Source organism: Jaculus jaculus, chromosome 10 (assembly GCF_020740685.1).
Source record: "Jaculus jaculus isolate mJacJac1 chromosome 10, mJacJac1.mat.Y.cur, whole genome shotgun sequence".
Classification (NCBI taxonomy): domain Eukaryota; kingdom Metazoa; phylum Chordata; class Mammalia; order Rodentia; family Dipodidae; genus Jaculus; species Jaculus jaculus.
The window spans coordinates 110,597,788-110,616,366 of NC_059111.1; the positions used below are offsets into that span (position 1 = coordinate 110,597,788).

Here is an 18,579-nt window from a genome sequence, read left to right on the forward strand (position 1 = left end):
AAATTGAAAGAGATGAGGATAAAAGCTTAGAAATTATATGCATACATACATATATATGTACATATACATGCATATATAATTTATGCTAACAAGAGCAGTAATACCCAGTGTTTATTACATACTTACTTATGTACCAGGCAATGCATTTAGTTCTTTCTATCATCATATAATATTTCAAAAAAATTTTTTAAATTTATTTATTGGGGGGAGAGAGAGGCAGGCTGATAGAGTAGTCATACCAAGAACTCTAGCCACTGCGAATAACTCCAGATGCATGTGTCTCCTTGTGCATCTGGCTTACATCAGTACTGGGGAATCAAACCTGGGTTCTTCAGGCTTCTCTGGCAAGTGCCTTAATCACTAAGCCATCTCTCCAGCTCATCTAATATTGTTTAACCTCATAGTATCTCATGAGATATATGCCTTCATCATTTAGATCACTTAGTTGAAGAAAATGAGAAGCTCTAGTTAAATACATTGCCAAAAATAACAGCTAATACATTATGAAGGAGAATTTTTTAAATTTCAATTTATTTTATTTTATATACATAACAGCAGGTTATACTCTTTTTACCCCTTGCCCTTACTCCTGTTTCCCTGGGGCCTTCCTCTGTGGACATATGGTATTCACTGTGGGGTCTTGAAGGCCTCAGTCAAGCCTTTTGGTGGGGTAGTGGGGAAACAATGCCTCGGAGTACTTACACTCACTCTGTGGAGCTTACAGTTTTTCAGCCCCCTCTTCTTCAATGTTCCCTGAGCCATGGAAGGCCTGTTGGCAGTTTGATTTAGTGTTGAGCTCTCTGTAGCATCTGGATTTCTGCTTTGATGGGTTTTGATTGATGTCTGTCACCATCATCCTGGAGCTGGTTGTCAGGGTAGCAGTGAGAGAAGTATTCTTGTTTCTGCTTCCTCTGCAATTTCTCCTGATCCTGGAAGAAGTGAAAAAGGTGGCACTTCTTGTGGTGGGCTTTTTGTCTCACCGATGGATCTTTGTTCTCCTCCATTTTCTCTGACATACGTAAAATAAAACAGATTCTCCAACCAAGAGTGAAGGCAGCTTGGGTTAAAGAGGGTATGCAAAGTTCTTTGAGAAACTTTTTGGTATGCAAGCCCACTCTTTACCAGAGAGCAGTAGTGGCTTTTCTCTAAAGTCTATGAGTTTCCTGACATTGGGATCTGATTTGGATTCTAGTCCCAGATATGAGTTCTCTCCCACTGAGCAGGCCTTATGTCCAATTAGAGAACCGTTAGTTACTCACAGAGGTTATGTGCCACTATCGCACAAGTGTGTACTTCTTGTCTGCTGCTTGATTTCATAGTGTGCAAGGTCCCCTGCTTATTCATGCTGTTGGTGACCTTTGTCTTCCAGTAGCTCCCTGGGCTTCCCAGCACGATGAGGGCTAGCCAGGAGGGAGCCAGTTTCCCTTTTGGTTCCAGCATGGCATTCCAGTGTCCTGTGACTGCATCCTGTGGTGTCTTCAGCAATAGGGTCTTACATTTTAGCTCTGGAGGTAATCAAGTGTATTGGCAATGGTCTCATTGAAAAGCAGAATTTTAATTCCTATAGCTTGGTGCTAAAGCTTGTTCTTATCACCTCTGTGTTACACTGTACTGTTTGTTTGTTTTTAAACCTCTGTATTTTAAAATAAGCTATTTCTTTTTTAAGCCCCTTAGGGTAAATGGTGTTAAGGTATATACTGAAAATGTAGACAAAAGGCAAATTATTCTGGACCTTCAGATTAGGTAAGTTTTTATTTCTGCTACATCTGTGTTGTGGTTATTGATGATAAGTGTCATTTAACTATACCCGTCCCATGACCTTCACTTCTATTGAAATTTCCTTCATGTTGGCAGAAAACATCTAACCAAAAGAAGCTGGTGGGAGCAGGTTGTTTATTTTGGCTGACAGTCTTGAGGGGAACTCCATGATGGCAGGGAAAGCATAGTTTGAGCAGAGGCTGGACATCCCCTCTGCCACAGCCTGAGATGGAGCAGAACTAGCATTGGAAAACTGGGGCTGATAAACCCTCAGCAACACACCTCCTTCAGCAAGTCTCCTCCTCCCAAATGGCTGTCGGCCAGGCAGTCAATATTTTATGCATCTATTTAAGGGGGGGCGCAGATAGATGGGTATACCAGGGCCTCCAGCCATCACAAACAAACTCCAGGCACATGCATCACCTTGTGCATCTGGCTTACGTGGATACTGGGAAATCTAACCTGGTTCCTTAGGCTTCCAAGGCAAGTGCCTTAGCCACTAAGCCATCTCTTCAGTGTAGCCAGACATTCAAAACACCCAGTTTATGGGGGACATCTGATTCAAGTCACCACAACTTCCCACTAGAACCTACTTTCCAGCATTGAAGCATCGACAGATTAAGGTTCTATGTAACACATGAACTTTTGGAAGATACACTCAAATCATATTATACACATACATGCCTCCAAAGAACAGAAAGGGACTTGAGCAGGTATTTTAGCATTATTACAGTCGAGTGCTGCATAACTACATTTTGGTCAGTGATGGGTTGCATATATAACAGTGATTATATATGATTATATTACATCGTGATATTGTAGCCATCAAGGTTTGTGTAAGTACACTGTATGATGTTTTTAGAAACAGCAATTAGAAATTGTCTAATAATGGATTTTTCAAAACATATTCCTGTTGTTAGCAATGCACAATTGTATTTATAATAAATAGGTGGAAGCAACTCAAGTGTCCATAGAAAGGTGAACAGATATGAAAAGGTTATGCAAGCAAATATTCCTATTTATACTTGACATTGTGTTAACTGAAATAAATGAACAATAGGACTACTATGTGATTCCATGCATAGGAGGTACCTGGAGCAATCAAACTTAAGGAGATAGGTTGCACCAGGGGCTGGGCAGAAGGAATGGGGAGTGGGTGTTTAATAGAATAGCACTTCCCTGTGCAAGATAAGAGCATTCTAGAGGTAGATGTGGCTGAACATCTTGTTTGTATTTAATACCATGGAACTATGAAAATAGCTAAGATGGTAAGTTTGTGTTATGTTTATTTTACCATAGTTTTTAAAATCAAAAGAAGGAAAGTGGGTACCAAGCCTAGCATAAAAAGTGGTTTTCCTATTGTCATCATTCTTATTTGATTAGCGCCTCGCTGCCTGCATTTTCCTTTGAGGCCTGTGCTAGTTTTCCATCACTGTGGTCAAGATAAACAACTTAAGCTGGGCATGGTGACACATGCCTTTAATCCCAGCACTAGGGAGGCTAGTAAAATTCTTGTCTTGCAAGCATGAGAACCTTAGTTCAATCTCCAGAACCCATGTTAAAGGGACAGGGAGAGCCAGAACTAGAGACATGGCTCAGTGTTTAAAGATGCTTTCTTGGAAAGCCTGGCAGCTTGAGCAGCCCTGGTTAAATTTCCCAGTACCTACATAAACCCAGATGTAGAAAGTGGCACATGCATCTACAGTTTGTGTTTGCAGCAGGAGGCTCTAGCGTGCTTACATTCATATTCTCTCTCAGCTCTCAAGTAAATAAATAAATACTTAAAAAAACATTGGAAAAAACAGCCATGATGGCACACATGATGCTATTAAGGCCGGCATTCTGGAGGTAGAGGTAGGATAATTGCTATTAGTTTAAGGCCACCCTGGGACTACACAGTGAGTTCCAGATCAGCCTGGGCTAGAGCGAAACCCTACCTCAAGAAAAGAGAAACAGGGAAAGAGGAAGGAAGGAAGGAAGGAGGGAGGGATGGAGGGAGGGAGGGAAGGAGGGAAAGAGGGAGGGAAGGAAGGAAAGGAGAAGGAGAAGGAGAGGAAAGGAAAGGAAAGGAAAGGAAGAAGAAAGGAAGGAAAGAAGGCCAAAGCTAGGCATGGTGGCTCATGCTTTTAATCCCGACACTCAGGAAACTGAGGTAGGAGGATTGCATTGAATTCAAGGCCAGCCTGGGCTACAAAAGTGAGTTCCAAGCCAGTCTGAACTAGAGGGCCCTACTTCAGAAACAAAACAAAGACCAACAACAAAAAGCCAGACACGGTGGCACGTCAGTCCTGGCACTGCTGAGTCAGAGGCAGAGCCCTGGGCCTTGCTGGCCAGCTAGTCCAGCTTACTTGGCAAGTTCTAGAACAATGAAAAATGGTGATTATGGGCACACTGTGCTGCTGCTGTTATCCACCTGATGTTGACCAGGAGGTGACGTCCACCCTCTGCTCATGCCTCGTGTTCCCCCACATACTGCCATTATGGCGCTTCCCCTGGAGTCTGTAAGCCAAAATAAACCCTTACCTCTCATCAGCTGCTTTCAATTGGGTGCTTGCTCCCAGCAACACAAAGGTGACAGCAACGGTAAAATTGGTACCAAAGGAGTGGGGTTGTTGCTGTTAGAAACCTGATTCTGTGGCTTTGGCCTCTTGTAACTGATTTGAGGGAGAAATGTGGATGGATTTGTAACCTTGACCTAAGAGAAGCCTTGTGAGCTGTAAGTACAGCATCATGGACCATTCTGGTCAGAGTTGAAAGACCTAAATGCAGTAAGAACTATGGACTGTGGGGTTTGGCTTACATGACTTGGTGGGGGCCGGGGGTGATGGCATTCCTGTAGAATGACACCCTCGAATTGTTCACACACTGTCATCAGTGGTGGAATAAAATAGAAGGCACACTTGTGTCTTAAAGGTAGTCTGTGCCCCAGAGGGCTTGATCACAGGACTGTTGACAAGCTCCATGGGGCCCACCTGTGGCTTAAGTTGTGCTCTGTCTCAGATCTGACCACTGGACTGATAAACTCCATGAGAATGGAAACCTTTTTCTGTTATTCGTTGTACTGAGCACTGAATATGCTATGTACATTTGCTAAATAAATTATTTGAATAAATCATTTAATGGATGTCAGTTTGAAGACTACAATCTGTATTAGTCAGGATTCTCTAGAGAACCCTATTATTAAGAAGAGGATTTATTGGATTAGTTTATGGCAGTCCAACAAGCCTCTTCAGGCTTGAGAGTCAAGGAACCCAAGAGTTGTTCATTGCACATGGATGGATGCCTTAGCAATGCCAATCTGGCATTAAAGGCCTGGAGGATCCCTAGAGAGCCACTGCTGTTTGGCCCACATTGGAAGGCTGATGGAAAAGGGTTCCAGTGCCAGCCTAACAGGATAGATAGATGCACGTATGAGTGGATAGCAGGGGTTTAAGGACGCCGGGTAAAAGGCACTTACGAGTGAGTAGCACAGGCAGCAGGTGGAGAGTCGGGTGTTCTTTCAGAGTTTTCTTTATATAACCCACCACCAGCTTTATATAGCCACTCATGTTGGAGGAAGTACTTTTTCCTTCAGTTAATCCTTCCTAAAAGCAACCTCAGACCCATTCAAGACGAATGAATGTCTGTAGATTTCTCATCTGATCAAGTTGGCAACAAAACATAACCATCACAAGTCCACCCCTACTGTTATTACCTCAATCAGTATTAATTCACAGTACAGAAAAAGAGGAAAGAAAAACAAAGCTATCTTAATACTGTGTACATTTGTACAAACACTCTTAACAAAGTAGGACAGAAACATTTATGGCAATTACAATCCTCGTTTTTTAAGCTGGTATTTGTAACTAACTACCTTCTATTACTGCTCATTCTGTATATCTTCCAACCTCAACAAGCACCACAGGAGGTCTTGGTTCTTTACCTGGAGGGGTGACCCGTACCTTCATTCCTGAAGAACCTGGGCCATTTATCACACCACCTTGATTGCGTTGTTGCAGTTGTCCATTGACTTTGACAACAGGGCATGGTAATACCAAGATACACCCTAAAGGATCTCCTGCACTCCAGACACACTGTTCCTTGCCTTCATTGTGGAGGTGCAGTCCAAATTTCCCCTGGTAGTCTAGATCAGTCACCCCTGCTAACACTGTAACTCTTTTTTTAGCCTGTTGATTCAAGGGTATCAGGAGCCCAAAGTGGCCAGAGGGGAAGGCTTAGCTTCCAGTTCAATGGAATATTTTGTTTGTTTTGTTTTTGTGCCTCTTGGCAAAAGCGCTCCCTTCTGGAACTCAGATCTCTGGGCCAGGATGGGTAAGGTTGTGGGAATGGGAAGCACGCGTTTGGCTAGTCGCTCTCCTGCTGTGGTGGCACGTGGTTCTCTTCCCAGGTCAACTCCCGGCTCCTGGTCTCTCGTCCTGCTGTAGAGAAGCAGTGCCGTGCGCGGGTGTTAATTAGGACATGCACAGCCTTCTCCAGAGCTGTGCCCCAGCCCTCCAGGCTGTTGCCACCTGGGTGTCGCCCTGCTCTTGTCTTCTCATGGGCACAAGCTCTCTGTTCTTTGGGCTTTGCCCAGCTTCTGCTTTCTCAGAGAGAGAGCTCTTTGTACTCCTTTTTTCTTTTAATTTCTGGACTTTTCAAACCCCCTCTTGCCTCCTTTAGCAAACTGTATATTCCTTCCTTCTCTTAAGTTCTGTCTACAACCTACCCTGTGGTCTGTAGGTGTCAATTTTTTGAATTCATCAAAGATCCAGAGACACCGCAAAATTCTCATTTGATATCAATGCATTGACATATATGGGCACATTGGAAGAGGACCCCAATTTCTGTATCATATATACAGTCTTTGTGTATGCCTCGGACAAGGATCGTAATTACATTGACAGTAAGATGGAGGAGAAACTGAGCAGAATTTGGAAATAAAGTGACCAAGTATTTGGTTTAAAAAAAAGAAGCTTTATGATGATTTTTATAACAGATTATTGATGAGTTTACCAACTAAGTAGAGAATAATTCTCAATGAGAAGAAGAAGTAGGTGTGGTTTAACACCAGGACAGTATATACTGAAAAATTTTTGTATTGGGTCCCATTTGTTAATATTTTATGCATCTACTTGGACCCTCTTTGACCAGCATTCATCAACCCCCACAGACATACTCAAGCAAGCCTCCAGGAGCCAAGGACAAGGGTCAAATCCCACACCATCCCATGTAGAACATATTTAGCATTTTGTGTTTATATTGGCCATACATGCCAGCTTTGCAGTATCATAGTGAATTTATATTTGTTTCATCTTTGTGTTTGAAATGACGATCATTAGAAGCCCCAAACAGACATTCTATTTCTAACCTTTGACATCACAAAGCCTTGAGCAAATATTTTCTTGACTGAGGAAAAAAGTTATGAGATCTATTACAGCTGAAAGGAAATCTGACCTTTTCTATGTTTTAAAGAGAGGAGTTGAAGCCAATGAAAACTACATTCAATCAAAGGAGTATCCAGAAGTTGTACATTGTTACTTACATTTTCCTTGAAACTGGACATTTATGTGTTTTGTTTTGTGTCTTCAGTCTCATGTAGTCCAGGGTGGCCTCAAGCTTATGTATATGAGGATGACCCTGAACTTCTGAACTTCCTGCTTCCACCTAAATGCTGTGATTGTAGGCCTGTGATACCACACTTGGTTTTTGCAGTGTTGAAGTTTGAGCCCAGGGCCCTGTGTGTTAAATAAGTGCTATACCATCTGAGCTACTTTCCCCCTCTTGTTTCTGTTTTTTGAGATAGTTTCATTATGTAGCCCAAGCTGGCCTTCATGTTCTAGCTTCAACCTTTCAGTAGTTAAATATTTAAGTTAGAATTTTATATGTAACAACAGCAAGTGTGTGTATGTGTGTGTGTGCGCGTGCGCGTGCACGCACGCGCACATACACATATATAATGTACATACATACATACAGCATTCCTTGAAATGTTGGATCTGGTAGCAGTTTGTACCTTCAACCTGTAGCAACAAAGTAATATTACACATTTTTCATGTTAGTCCTACAGTCTGACTTTGTTTGCTTTATTTTTAGATATGTACCTTGAAGTTTATAATTGTAACAATTAATTCCACTCACTTTAATGCATTTTTTTTTCTGTGCTAGTTTTGTAGGAAATTGTGAGATTGATTTGGAGATCAAACGATATTTTTGTAGAGCTGGTGTGAAAAGTATACAGGTAAGTTTTTCAAGTTTTCATTTTAGCATGTTGTAAGCTATAGTCAGAAAGAAAACTGGAGTTTTTAATAGCTCAGAAGGTCTTTGAAGTAAGTTTGTATTTTTGGTTGTAGTTGGGCAAAGCATGAGGTCACATGCTTAAAAGTCCCCACGTGGCCCTGAAGAACTGTGTTCTCTGACTTGTGCTTTCCTGTCTGAGCTCAGATCCATGGGACAATGCGTGTGATTCTGGAGCCACTGATTGGAGACATGCCTTTAGTTGGAGCTCTGTCTATCTTCTTCCTTAGGAAACCAGTAAGTCCACATTTATGTCATATTTACCTGTCCACCTCTGACAAGCTCATGGACATATGGATCAAAATTCTGTCCTTAACTCATTTTCTCCTTTCTGATTCATGAGTCCTGCAAATTTTTTACCTCTTATGTCCAACAAGGATTTTGTCTTTTGATAAACAGAGGTGTTTCCTGATTATAAAAAATGTTAGTTGTAGAAAGCTTGAAAAACAAACTTTTATTTAGAACTTATCACTGAGAATGTTCATGCATATTTGCTTATGTAATCCTCATATGCTTCTAAAGCTAAATGTTGTTTCCTTTTACTGACTAGGAACTAAGATTGAGAGGCTGATTTGTTCAAGTCACACAACTAATAAATATTGGAATTTGCACATAGACCCAGATTAATGCAGAATTTATGTTTATAAACACTGTGATAATGCCACACTTAGGTGTCTCCTCCTGATGCCCATCCGGAAATGAGCATTACTGTGTTTTAGATAAATTTCCTTCCACATGTTTTTTTTTTTTTGGGGGGGGGGGGTTGTTTGATGAACTGCACATCAGTTGTGCAGTGTTTTGGTCCCCCCACCCCTGAGGTAGATAGAGTTTCACTCTATCCAAGGCTGACCTAGAACTCACTGTAGTCCCAGATTGTACTTGAACTCCTACTTCTGCCTCCTGAGTGCTGAGATTAAAGGCACTCACCACTATGCCCAGCCTGTGTTGTGATGTTTAGATATATTTTTATTTTTATTTATTTGACGGAGAGAGAGAATGGGCGCACCAGGGCCTCCAGCCACTGCAAACAAACTCCAGATGCATGTGCTACCTTGTGTATCTGGCTTATGTGGGTCCTGGGGAATCGAACTTGGGTCCTTTGGCTTTGCAAGCAAGCACCTTAACCACTAAGCCATCCCTCCAGCCCCCTGTGTCTGTTTTTAAATGACATAAAGACCTTTTAATTGATTTTTGTTTTCTTTTTTGGTTTTCCAAGGGTCTCACTGTAGTTCAGGGTGACCTGGAATTCACTATGTAGTCTTAGGGTGGTCTCAAACTCTCAGTGATCCTCCTACCTCTGCCTCCCAAGTGCTGAGATTAAAAGCATGTCCCACCACGTCTGGCTTTTAACTGATTTTTTTCCTTTGGTTTATTTTCAAGGTAGGGTCTTATTCTAGCCCAGGCCAACTTGGAATTCACTATGTAGTCTTAGGATGGCCCTAAACTCATAGCCATCCTCCTACATTAAAGGCATGCATCACCATGCCTGGCTTTAATTGATTTTTTTAATACTTAGATAAGTATATCATTTCACATTGTTAGTTTTTTAAATTGTTACTGATAATAGTTAGTATTTGTATTCATTATTATCCCAAATCAAGACAACTAAGGTATTTTTTTCAACTTTTAAAAAAATACTTATTTGAGAAGAGGAGAAAGAAAGAGAAAAAGGCAGATAAAGGAAAAGAGAATGGGCACACCAGGGCCTCCAGCCATTGCAAAAGAACTGCAAATGCATGTGCCACCTTATGCATATGGCTTATGTGGGTACTGGGGAATTGAACCTGGGACCTTAGGCTTTGCAGGCAAGCACCTGAACTTTTTAGCCATCTTTCCAGCCCTTAATGTGTTTTAAAATTTTTATATAGTGGGCTGGAGAGATGGCTTAGCGGTTAAGCACTTGCCTGTGAAGCCTAAGGACCCCGGTTTGAGGCTCGATTCCCCAGGACCTACGTTAGCCAGATGCACAAGGGGGCGCATGCATCTGGAGTTCGTTTGCAGTGGCTGGAAGCCCTGGCGTGCCCATTCTCTCTCTCTCTCTCTCTCTCTCTCTCTCTCTCTCTCTCTCTCTCTGCCTTTCACTCTCGATCTCTCTCATATAAATAAATAAATAAAAAAATTAAAAAAAAATTTATATATATAAGTATTTTTATTTATTTGCAAGCAGAGAGAGAGAGAAGAGAAGAGATATAGACACAGAGACTGAGCATGCCAGGGCCTCTAGCTGCTGCAAACAAACTCCACATGTATGTGCCACTTTGTGTATCTGGCTCTATGTGGGTACTTGGGAATGAAATTGGGGTTGTTAATCTTTCAAGTAAGTGCCTTAATTGCTGAGCCATCTCTCCAGCCCCTGTTTTTCTAAATTTGTTTATTTATTTGAGAGAGAGAAAGAGGCAGAGACAGAGAGAATAAGCATGCCAGGGCCTCTAGCCACTGCCAATGTACTTTAGTCACATGCACCGCCTTGTGCATCTTGTTTTTATGGGTTCTGGGGAATCGAACCTGGGTCCTTAGGCTTAACAGGCAAGTACCTTAACTGCTAACCCATCCCTCTAGCCCTTAACTTTTTATTTATTTATTTATTTATTTATTTATTTATTTATTATTTATTTGGTGGGTGGCAGAATGGATGTGCCAGGACCTACAGCCTCTGCAAGCAAGCAAACTCCAAATGCATGTGCCACTTTGTGTATCTGGCATTATGTGGGTACTTGGGAATTGAACCCAAGTCCTTAAGCTTTGCAGGTGTGTTCCTTAACTGTGGAGCCATCTCTCCAGCCCACTAAGCTATTTCTTATTCCTGCCAGACAGGCTTCTCTTTCTCTTTATTTGGGCTCCTGCAGCCTCTGACTTGTGCAGGATTCAGTGCCATTAGCATTAAGGCAGTCTTCCCCAGGTGTAAACAGACCTTCAGAGTTGTCTTGCCCTTATAGACAACGTGATGGGTGATACAGACAAGACCTTTCTTTTCTAATTTTTCATTGATGCTAAGGATTGAGCTTAGGGCCCTGTGCATGCTGGGCTAGTGTTCTGCCACTGAACTGTACTCCCCACCCAGTCCCCACTCCCGCCTTGCTAAGCATCCCACTTTCAACTACAGGAAACGAATGGCTCTTGGAGAAGAATGTCAGCTCTGTCTTTACTGTATATCTTTCTTTCCCCCAGAATACCATCTTCAACCCTTTTGTTTTACTTATTTCTAGCAAACTTATGTCTATCTCTTCCTAAAACAAGGTCCTATTATGGTACTGAAAGTTACAGGACAGAAGAATTAGTGCTAAAGGGAAGGATGTATCTGTCTCCAGCATTTAATGTGTCTGGGTTAACTGCTACCTCCAGGAGTACTGTTTGTGATTCTTGGACTCCTCTCAGGAGGTGCCACTAACATCATGTGTAATGGAAAGTGACAATGTTAATTGGTATAATTTGGTTCAGATCACTTAATGAAAAGTGTTGCTGTTTTAATGTTAGAATAATGGACTTGGGGCTGGAGAGATGGCTTAGTTGTTAAGGTGCTTACCTACAAAGCCAAAGGGCCCAGTTCTATTCCCCAGGGCCCATGTAGGCCAGATGCACAAGGGGTCTCATGCATCTGGAGTTCCTTTGCAGTGGCTGGATATCCTGGCATGCTCATTCTCTCACTCTCTCTCAAATAGATAAATAAATAAATAATATTTTAAAATAATGAACTTAGTCTTTATCAAATCCATTTTAATGCAGATAGTGCTTTTAAAATATTTTATTTATCATTTGCAAGCAGAGAGAGAATGAATATGCCAGGGGCTCTAGCCACTGCAAAAGAACTCCAGAGGTATGTGCCACTTTGTGCATCTGGCCTTCTGGGTACTGGGGAAGTGAACTTGGATTGTTGGGCTTTGCAGGCAAGCACCTTAATTGCTGAGCCATCTCCCCAGCCCCCCAGGTGGTGCTTTTTTAAAAAATATTTTGTGTGTGTGTGTGTGTGTGTGTGTGTGTGTGTGTGTGTGTATGTAGACATGCCAGGGACCACTTGATGCTTGGGTCACTCTTTCCGTCCATCTTACATGGGTATTTTGAAGGCTTTTAAATATACAAAACAGTAAAACTTGAAAATCTATCAGGGGATCTCAATTATTTTTACTTTGTTCAAATTTTGTCACATGCAAAAAATTTATTTTATTTTTATTTACTTATTAAAGAGAGAAGGAGAGACAGAGAATGGGCGCATCAAGGCCTCTGGCCACTAGATGCATGCGTCATCATGTGCATCTGGCTTATGTGGGATCTGGAGAATGGAACCTATATCCTTAGGCTTTGCAGGGAAGCACCTTAACCACTAAGCCATCCTTCTAGCCTGCAAAAATTTTTTTGAGGGAAATAAATCTGTATTAAAATTAGCCTTGTGGGGCTGAGAAACTTGCAAAACTTGGCAGCTCAGATTCAGTTCCCAAGACATCCATGTAAGACAGGCATAAAAAGTGATGTGTCTCTGCCGGGCGTGGTGGCGCACGCCTTTAATCCCAGCACTTGGGAGGCAGAGGTAGGAGGATCACCATGAGTTCAAGGCCACCCTGAGACTACAGAGTTAATTCCAGGTCAGCCTGGACCAGAGTGAGACCCTACCTCGAAAAACCAAAAAAAAAAAAAAAAAAAAAAAAGTGATGTGTCTCCTATTAATTTGACATAGTAAGAAGCATTGGATCATCCATGTAAACACATGCAAATAAAAATGTTTAAAAATCCTCTTCTTGGGCTGGAAAGATGGCTTAGTGGTTGAGTACTTGCCTGTGAAGCCTAAGGACCCCGGTTCGAGGCTCGTTTCCCCAGGACCCAGATGCACAAGTGGGCGCACGCATCTGGAGTTCATTTGCAGTGGCTGGAGGCCCTGGCATGCCCATTCTCTCTCTCTCCCCCCCCTCCTTCTGTCTTCTGTCACTTTTAAATAAATAAATAAAAATAAAATATTTTTTTAAAAATCCTCTTTTTTCTCCTAATGATTATTTAAAAGCCAGTTTATGTAAGAACTGACTTCATTGATGACTATAACAACTATCCTATAACCAATTGCCAAATAGTTCTAATTTGCCAATTTCTGACTGATCTCCTTAAACATTTGAAGAAAGATGTTATGTACCATCCCCTATGTACCAGAATGTGACAAAATCTAAACTGTTTAGTCTTCTTCCTTAGTGTATATTGTCTATGATTGTTTTACTTGTAAAACATCAGGATAGTGTTAACTTTCAAGTGACATTTGAGTGCCTAGAGAAGAAGGATGAGGTTGAAACATCCAGAGTTACCCTTGTCCTTATATGGTGAGCAAAGCCACTAAACATACTTCAGAAGGAAGGGAAATTTTCCAGTTACTTCCAGCCAGAAAATATGAGAACAAATCTATTGCTAGCTGCCAAATAATTCTTTCTGACCCTAGTGAAAAATATAGCTGGGAAGGTTTTTTATTTTTTATTTTTTGGTGGTGGTTGTTAACCATTTTTTAATGTGTACATGATTTAGTGCCAGAAGCCCATTTGATACCTTTACATGTGTTCCTGCTTGCTAATTCCTTTAGATTGGTTTTTATGATGTACTTGTTGGGAGAGTTACCCTAAAAATTCCTGACGTGGTTAAGCTTTAGAGCAGGGGCAGCCCGTGTGTCAAATAGCTGAGTGTCCTGTGGAGACTAGGCAAAAGCAGTAGCAGCATGGTAGCTGAGTTCACTGCCTCTGTACTGCATACTTTCCACTCCTGTTTCTTGCTCTTTTGCTGTGTGCTTTGAACAGTGTACTTCATTCTTCTAAGCCTTATTTTCCCTGTCTATAACATGAGGGGACACAGTAATATCTAACTCACAATTAAATTTTAAGATTGAGTATCAATGCCTGCAAAACACATAGTGCAGTGACTGGCATATAGTAATGAGCCTTTATGTTTTTTTAATTAATTAATTAATTAATTTTTTAATTAATTATTTATTTATTTGAGAGCGACAGACACAGAGAGAAAGACAGAGGGAGAGAGAGGGAATGGGCACGCCAGGGCTTCCAGCCTCTGCAAACGAACTCCAGACGCGTGCGCCCCCTTGTGCATCTGGCTAACGTGGGACCTGGGGAACCGAGCCTCGAACCGGGGTCCTTAGGCCTCACAGGCAAGCGCTTAACCACTAAGCCATCTCTCCAGCCCGAGCCTGTATGTTTCTAAGACAAAGAGTGTATATAGGTTAGCATTCTGGTGAGGTTCTGATACTTGGGTGATGCTAGAGCAAGGAAAAGAGCTTGGATAAGCCAGGTGTGGAGCGCATGCTTTTAATCCCGGCACTCAAGAGGCAGAGGTAGGAGGAGTGCTATAAGTTCAAGGCCATCCTGAGACTATATAGTAAATTCCAGGTCAGCTTGGGCTGTAACAAGACCCTGCCTCAATTAAACCCCCCCCCAAAAAAGTGGATAAATACGTTGATAAGGGGCTGGAGAGATGGCTTAGCGGTTAGATGTTAACCTATGAAGCCTATGGGCCCCATGTTCAACTCTCTAGATCCCATGTAAGCCAAACACACAAGGTGATGCAAAGGCACAAGGTTGCACATGTGCACAAGATGACACACATGTCTGGAATTTGATTGCAGTGGCTAGAGGCTTTGGCGTGCCAATTCTGTCTTGCTTTCTTTCTCATGCATGCTCTATCATTTAAAAAAAATGTTAGGCATGGTGGTGCACACCTTTAATCCCAGCAGTCAGGAGGCAGAAATAGGAGGATCACCATGGGTTCTAGGCTACTTTGAAATTACATATTGAATTCCAGGTCAGCCTGGGCTAGAGTGAGACCATAACTTGAACCCCCCCCCCCAAAAAAAAAATGTTGCTAAGGGTATACCTCAGTGGTAGTGTTTGCTAAGCCTTAGGTTTGATATCCAGGAGTTTAAAAAAAAAAAAAAAAAAAAAAAAAAAACAACGTTCTGGGCTGGAGAGAGAGCCCAGCAGTCACAGCTTAAGGAACTTTCTTTTAAAAAATATTTTATTTTTATTTATTAAATTGAGAGAGATAGAGAGAGACAATGAATGGGCACACCAGGGCCTCTAGCTGATGCAGATGAACTCCAGATGCATGTACCACCTTGTGCATCTGGCTTACATAGGTCCTGTGCAATTGAACCTGGGTCCTTTGGCTTTGCAGGCAAGCACCTTAAGCACTTAAGTCATCTCTCCAGCCCGAAAGGAGTTTTCTTTCAAAGCCTGCCAGCCTGGGTTTAATTTCCCAGTATAAACGTAAAGCCAGATGCACACATCCTAAATCTGAAATTCAATTTTTTTCTCAAACACATGATCTTTTTGTGATTTACTCCTACTGACCTGTCCTCTCACACACTTGCCTTTTCCACAGTTTGCTTTCCTACCTCATCATATGTGTTTATGTGCATGTGTGTTGTTGTTAGGGTCACATGGCTGGCAGAAAGCCCCCAACCAAGAGTAGCTTTTGGGAAGAAAAGGGTTTATTTTGGTTATAGACTTGAGGGGAAGCTCCATAGTAGCAAGGGAAAATGAGGGCATAAGCAGAGGGTGGACATCACCCCCTGGCCCACATAAGGTGGACAATAGCAATAGGAGAATGTGCTAAACACTGGCAAGGGGACATTGGCTCTAATACCCATAAGCCCGCCCCCAACAATAATAACTGCCTCCAAGAGGTATTAATTCCCAAATCTCCATCACCTGGAAACCTAACATTCAGAACACCTCTGAGTTTATGGGGGAACACCTGAATAAAACACCACACTATGTATGTATGTGTATTTTCTCATTTTCTCTACTCATTCTCCCACATAGACACATACTTGTACTCTCACCTCCTTCAATGCTTTGAACATGGGATCCCTTGGCCTGGAATCTTCCTTCCATTGTTATCAAACCCATCTCAGTACTGTTATTTCATAGTTCTCTCCTTATCTTTGACTGTTTCTTTGGACATTGGTAACACTTAGATGTGTCTCAATCATTTAAGTGAGGCTCATGTGGGAAGAAGCAGCTCTGCTTGTTGGTAACACTTAGATGTCTCAATCATTTAAGTGAGGCTCATGTGGGAAGAAGCAGCTCTGCTTGTCACCTGTAAGCAAATATAGCCCCAGCCAGTCATAAGGCTTAGGAATAAGTAAAGGAAATGGATGTCCTGTGTAGAGAAACTGTGATGCAAGAGAAGTGAGACAGAGGAGGAGAAGCTTAGAGCAGAGGCCACCCCTAAAACCAAGAGCTTCTTCACATAGGAGTCGTGAATATGGGGGTTCCATTCTGTCCTTTTGTTATCTAGCTGCAAAGTTCAAAACTGATAGATGAATAACTTCATACAGGTTTGAGTTTTCTTACCTATAAAATTCAAATAGGGACTGGAGAGATCAGCTTAGCAGTTATGGTCCTTGCCTGCAAAGCCAAAGGATCCAGGTTCAGTTCCCCAGGACCCACGTAAGCCAGATGCATAAGGTGGCACAAGTGTCTGGAGTTCATTTACAGTGGTTGTATGTCCTGGTACGCCCATTCTCTCTCTCTCTCTCTTTCTCTCTGCCTTTCTCTGTCTCTCTCACAAAAAACAAAACAAAAAAAAACACACAAAAAAAACACCCTCAGACTTAATTCTGTGTTAATGGTACATTTGAAAACTTATTTTATTTATCAGAGAGAGATAATGAAAATGGTACACCAGGGCCTTTTGTCCCTGCAAACAAACCCCTAACACATGAGCCACTTTGTGTAATCTGGCTGTACTTTGTTACTGGGGATTGAAACCAGGTTGGTAGGCCGTGCAAGCAAGCACCTTTAACCACTGAGCCAACTCCCAGTCCTGATCACCTATTTTAAAGCCAGTTTCATGTATAATTTTCAAAAATGTTTTGATGGTTTATATTGATTATCAGTTTGGCAGGACCTATAATCACCTAAGAAATGAGCCTCTAGGCATGCATGTGAGGGATTATCAAAATTAGGTTAGCCTCTGAGCATGCTTATGAGCGATTATTTTGATTAGGTTTATTGAGGTGGGAAGACTCATTGAACTGTGGGTGGCACCGTTCTATGGTTGGGGTCTTGAACTCCACAAAAAGGAGAAAGCATGCTGAGCTGAGCACAGCATTCGTTGCTGTTTTTCCTGCTGGCCTCCTCCTTCCATGTCCTCCTTCCGTGATAAGATGCGTCCCCTGGTGTGGTTGCCTCCTCACTATTGGCACAGGCACCTGACCCAAAGCAGCTGACGGGAGGAAAAGATATATTTTGGCTTACAGTTTTGAGGGGCAGCTTTATAATGGCAGGAGCAATCATGGAATGAGCAGGGACTGGACATCACCTCTGCCACAGCAGGAGACCGAGTCAAACTAGCAAAAGAGAGCTAGCTATAACTCCCCTAAACCCATCCCCAGCAACACACTTTATTCAATAAGGCCCCACATCTCCCAAAGCACCATCAGCTGGGAGCCAAACATTCAAAACACCAGTTTATGGGAGACAATTAATTCAAACCACTACATTCTACTCCTGGTCCCCATAAGTTGATGACCATCTATGATGTAAAATACAGTGCATTCATTCCAACTTTAAAAATCCCCATAGATTTTATCAATCCCAGTACTATTCTAACATCACCAATCCGTAAAACCAACAAGCATAATGGCACAGAGTAAAGAGTCACACTATAAAAGATGGCAGTGGGCTGGAGAGATGGCTTAGCAGTTAAGCGCTTGCCTGTGAAGCCTAAGGACCCCGGTTCAAGGCTCGGTTCCCCAGGTCCCACGTTAGCCAGATGCACAAGGGGGCGCATGTGTCTGGAGTTCGTTTGCAGAGGCTGGAAGCCCTGGCGCACCCATTCTCTCTCTCCCTCTTATCTGTCTTTCTCTCTGTGTCTGTCACTCTCAAATAAATAAATAAAATTATTAAAAAAAAAAACGATGGCAGTGTAAGGGAAGACTGAACCAATGCAAGATCTAAAACAAACAGAGCAAACATCAGATCGTGTAGCTCTGTCTGACATCTATAACCAGTGACAAAGTCTCTGATGTTCCAGTTCCACTCCTCCACAGGGCTGTGTACTGAGGCGACAGTTCATCTGGGGCCAGAAGCTCTCCTTGGGAGTCATCCCAATATTCCTGGCATATGATGGGGTTTCCACTGAAACTCATGGTTCATCTTCATGGCTCCATTAGGTCTCCATGCAGGCATTCCAACAAGCCTGCCTCAAATTGCCCAGTTACCATTTCAAAACAAACAAACAAACAAACCCACATTGCAAATCCAGTGACCCTCTCTTTCCTTCAGTTATATTCCCATAGTACCAGGTGGTCTATCAAATTAGTTAATCCAGGGGGGGAGAATAAAGCTGACTGAAGAGTAGGACTCTCCTTTAGCATTCAGGCCCTCTACTTTCAAAAGAGTAAGAATTCTTCCTGCTGTCCCAAGGCAGAACTCAGACCTAATACCAATGGTGGAATCTCTCAAACAGTTATAGCTGAACAGGCACTGTCCCCAGCCTCTTTCTGTGTCATATCCTTCTGCTCACACCAGTCCATTTCTACACAGTGTGACTCTACTCAAGTTC

The 18,579-nt window shown here is 42.2% G+C and overlaps 1 protein-coding gene across 2 annotated transcripts in view; it reads left to right on the top strand.

Moving 5' to 3' along the window:
- Positions 1-18,579, top strand: part of Esyt2 (extended synaptotagmin 2) — a 99,088-nt gene that overhangs the window by 33,842 nt on the left and 46,667 nt on the right. For both annotated transcript variants that reach the window (XM_004672029.3, XM_045160298.1), the window contains exons 4-6: positions 1,667-1,743; positions 7,903-7,975; positions 8,179-8,268. In XM_004672029.3, coding sequence (XP_004672086.1) covers positions 1,667-1,743; positions 7,903-7,975; positions 8,179-8,268 — 240 coding nt within the window. The remainder of the gene's footprint in view (positions 1-1,666; positions 1,744-7,902; positions 7,976-8,178; positions 8,269-18,579) is intronic.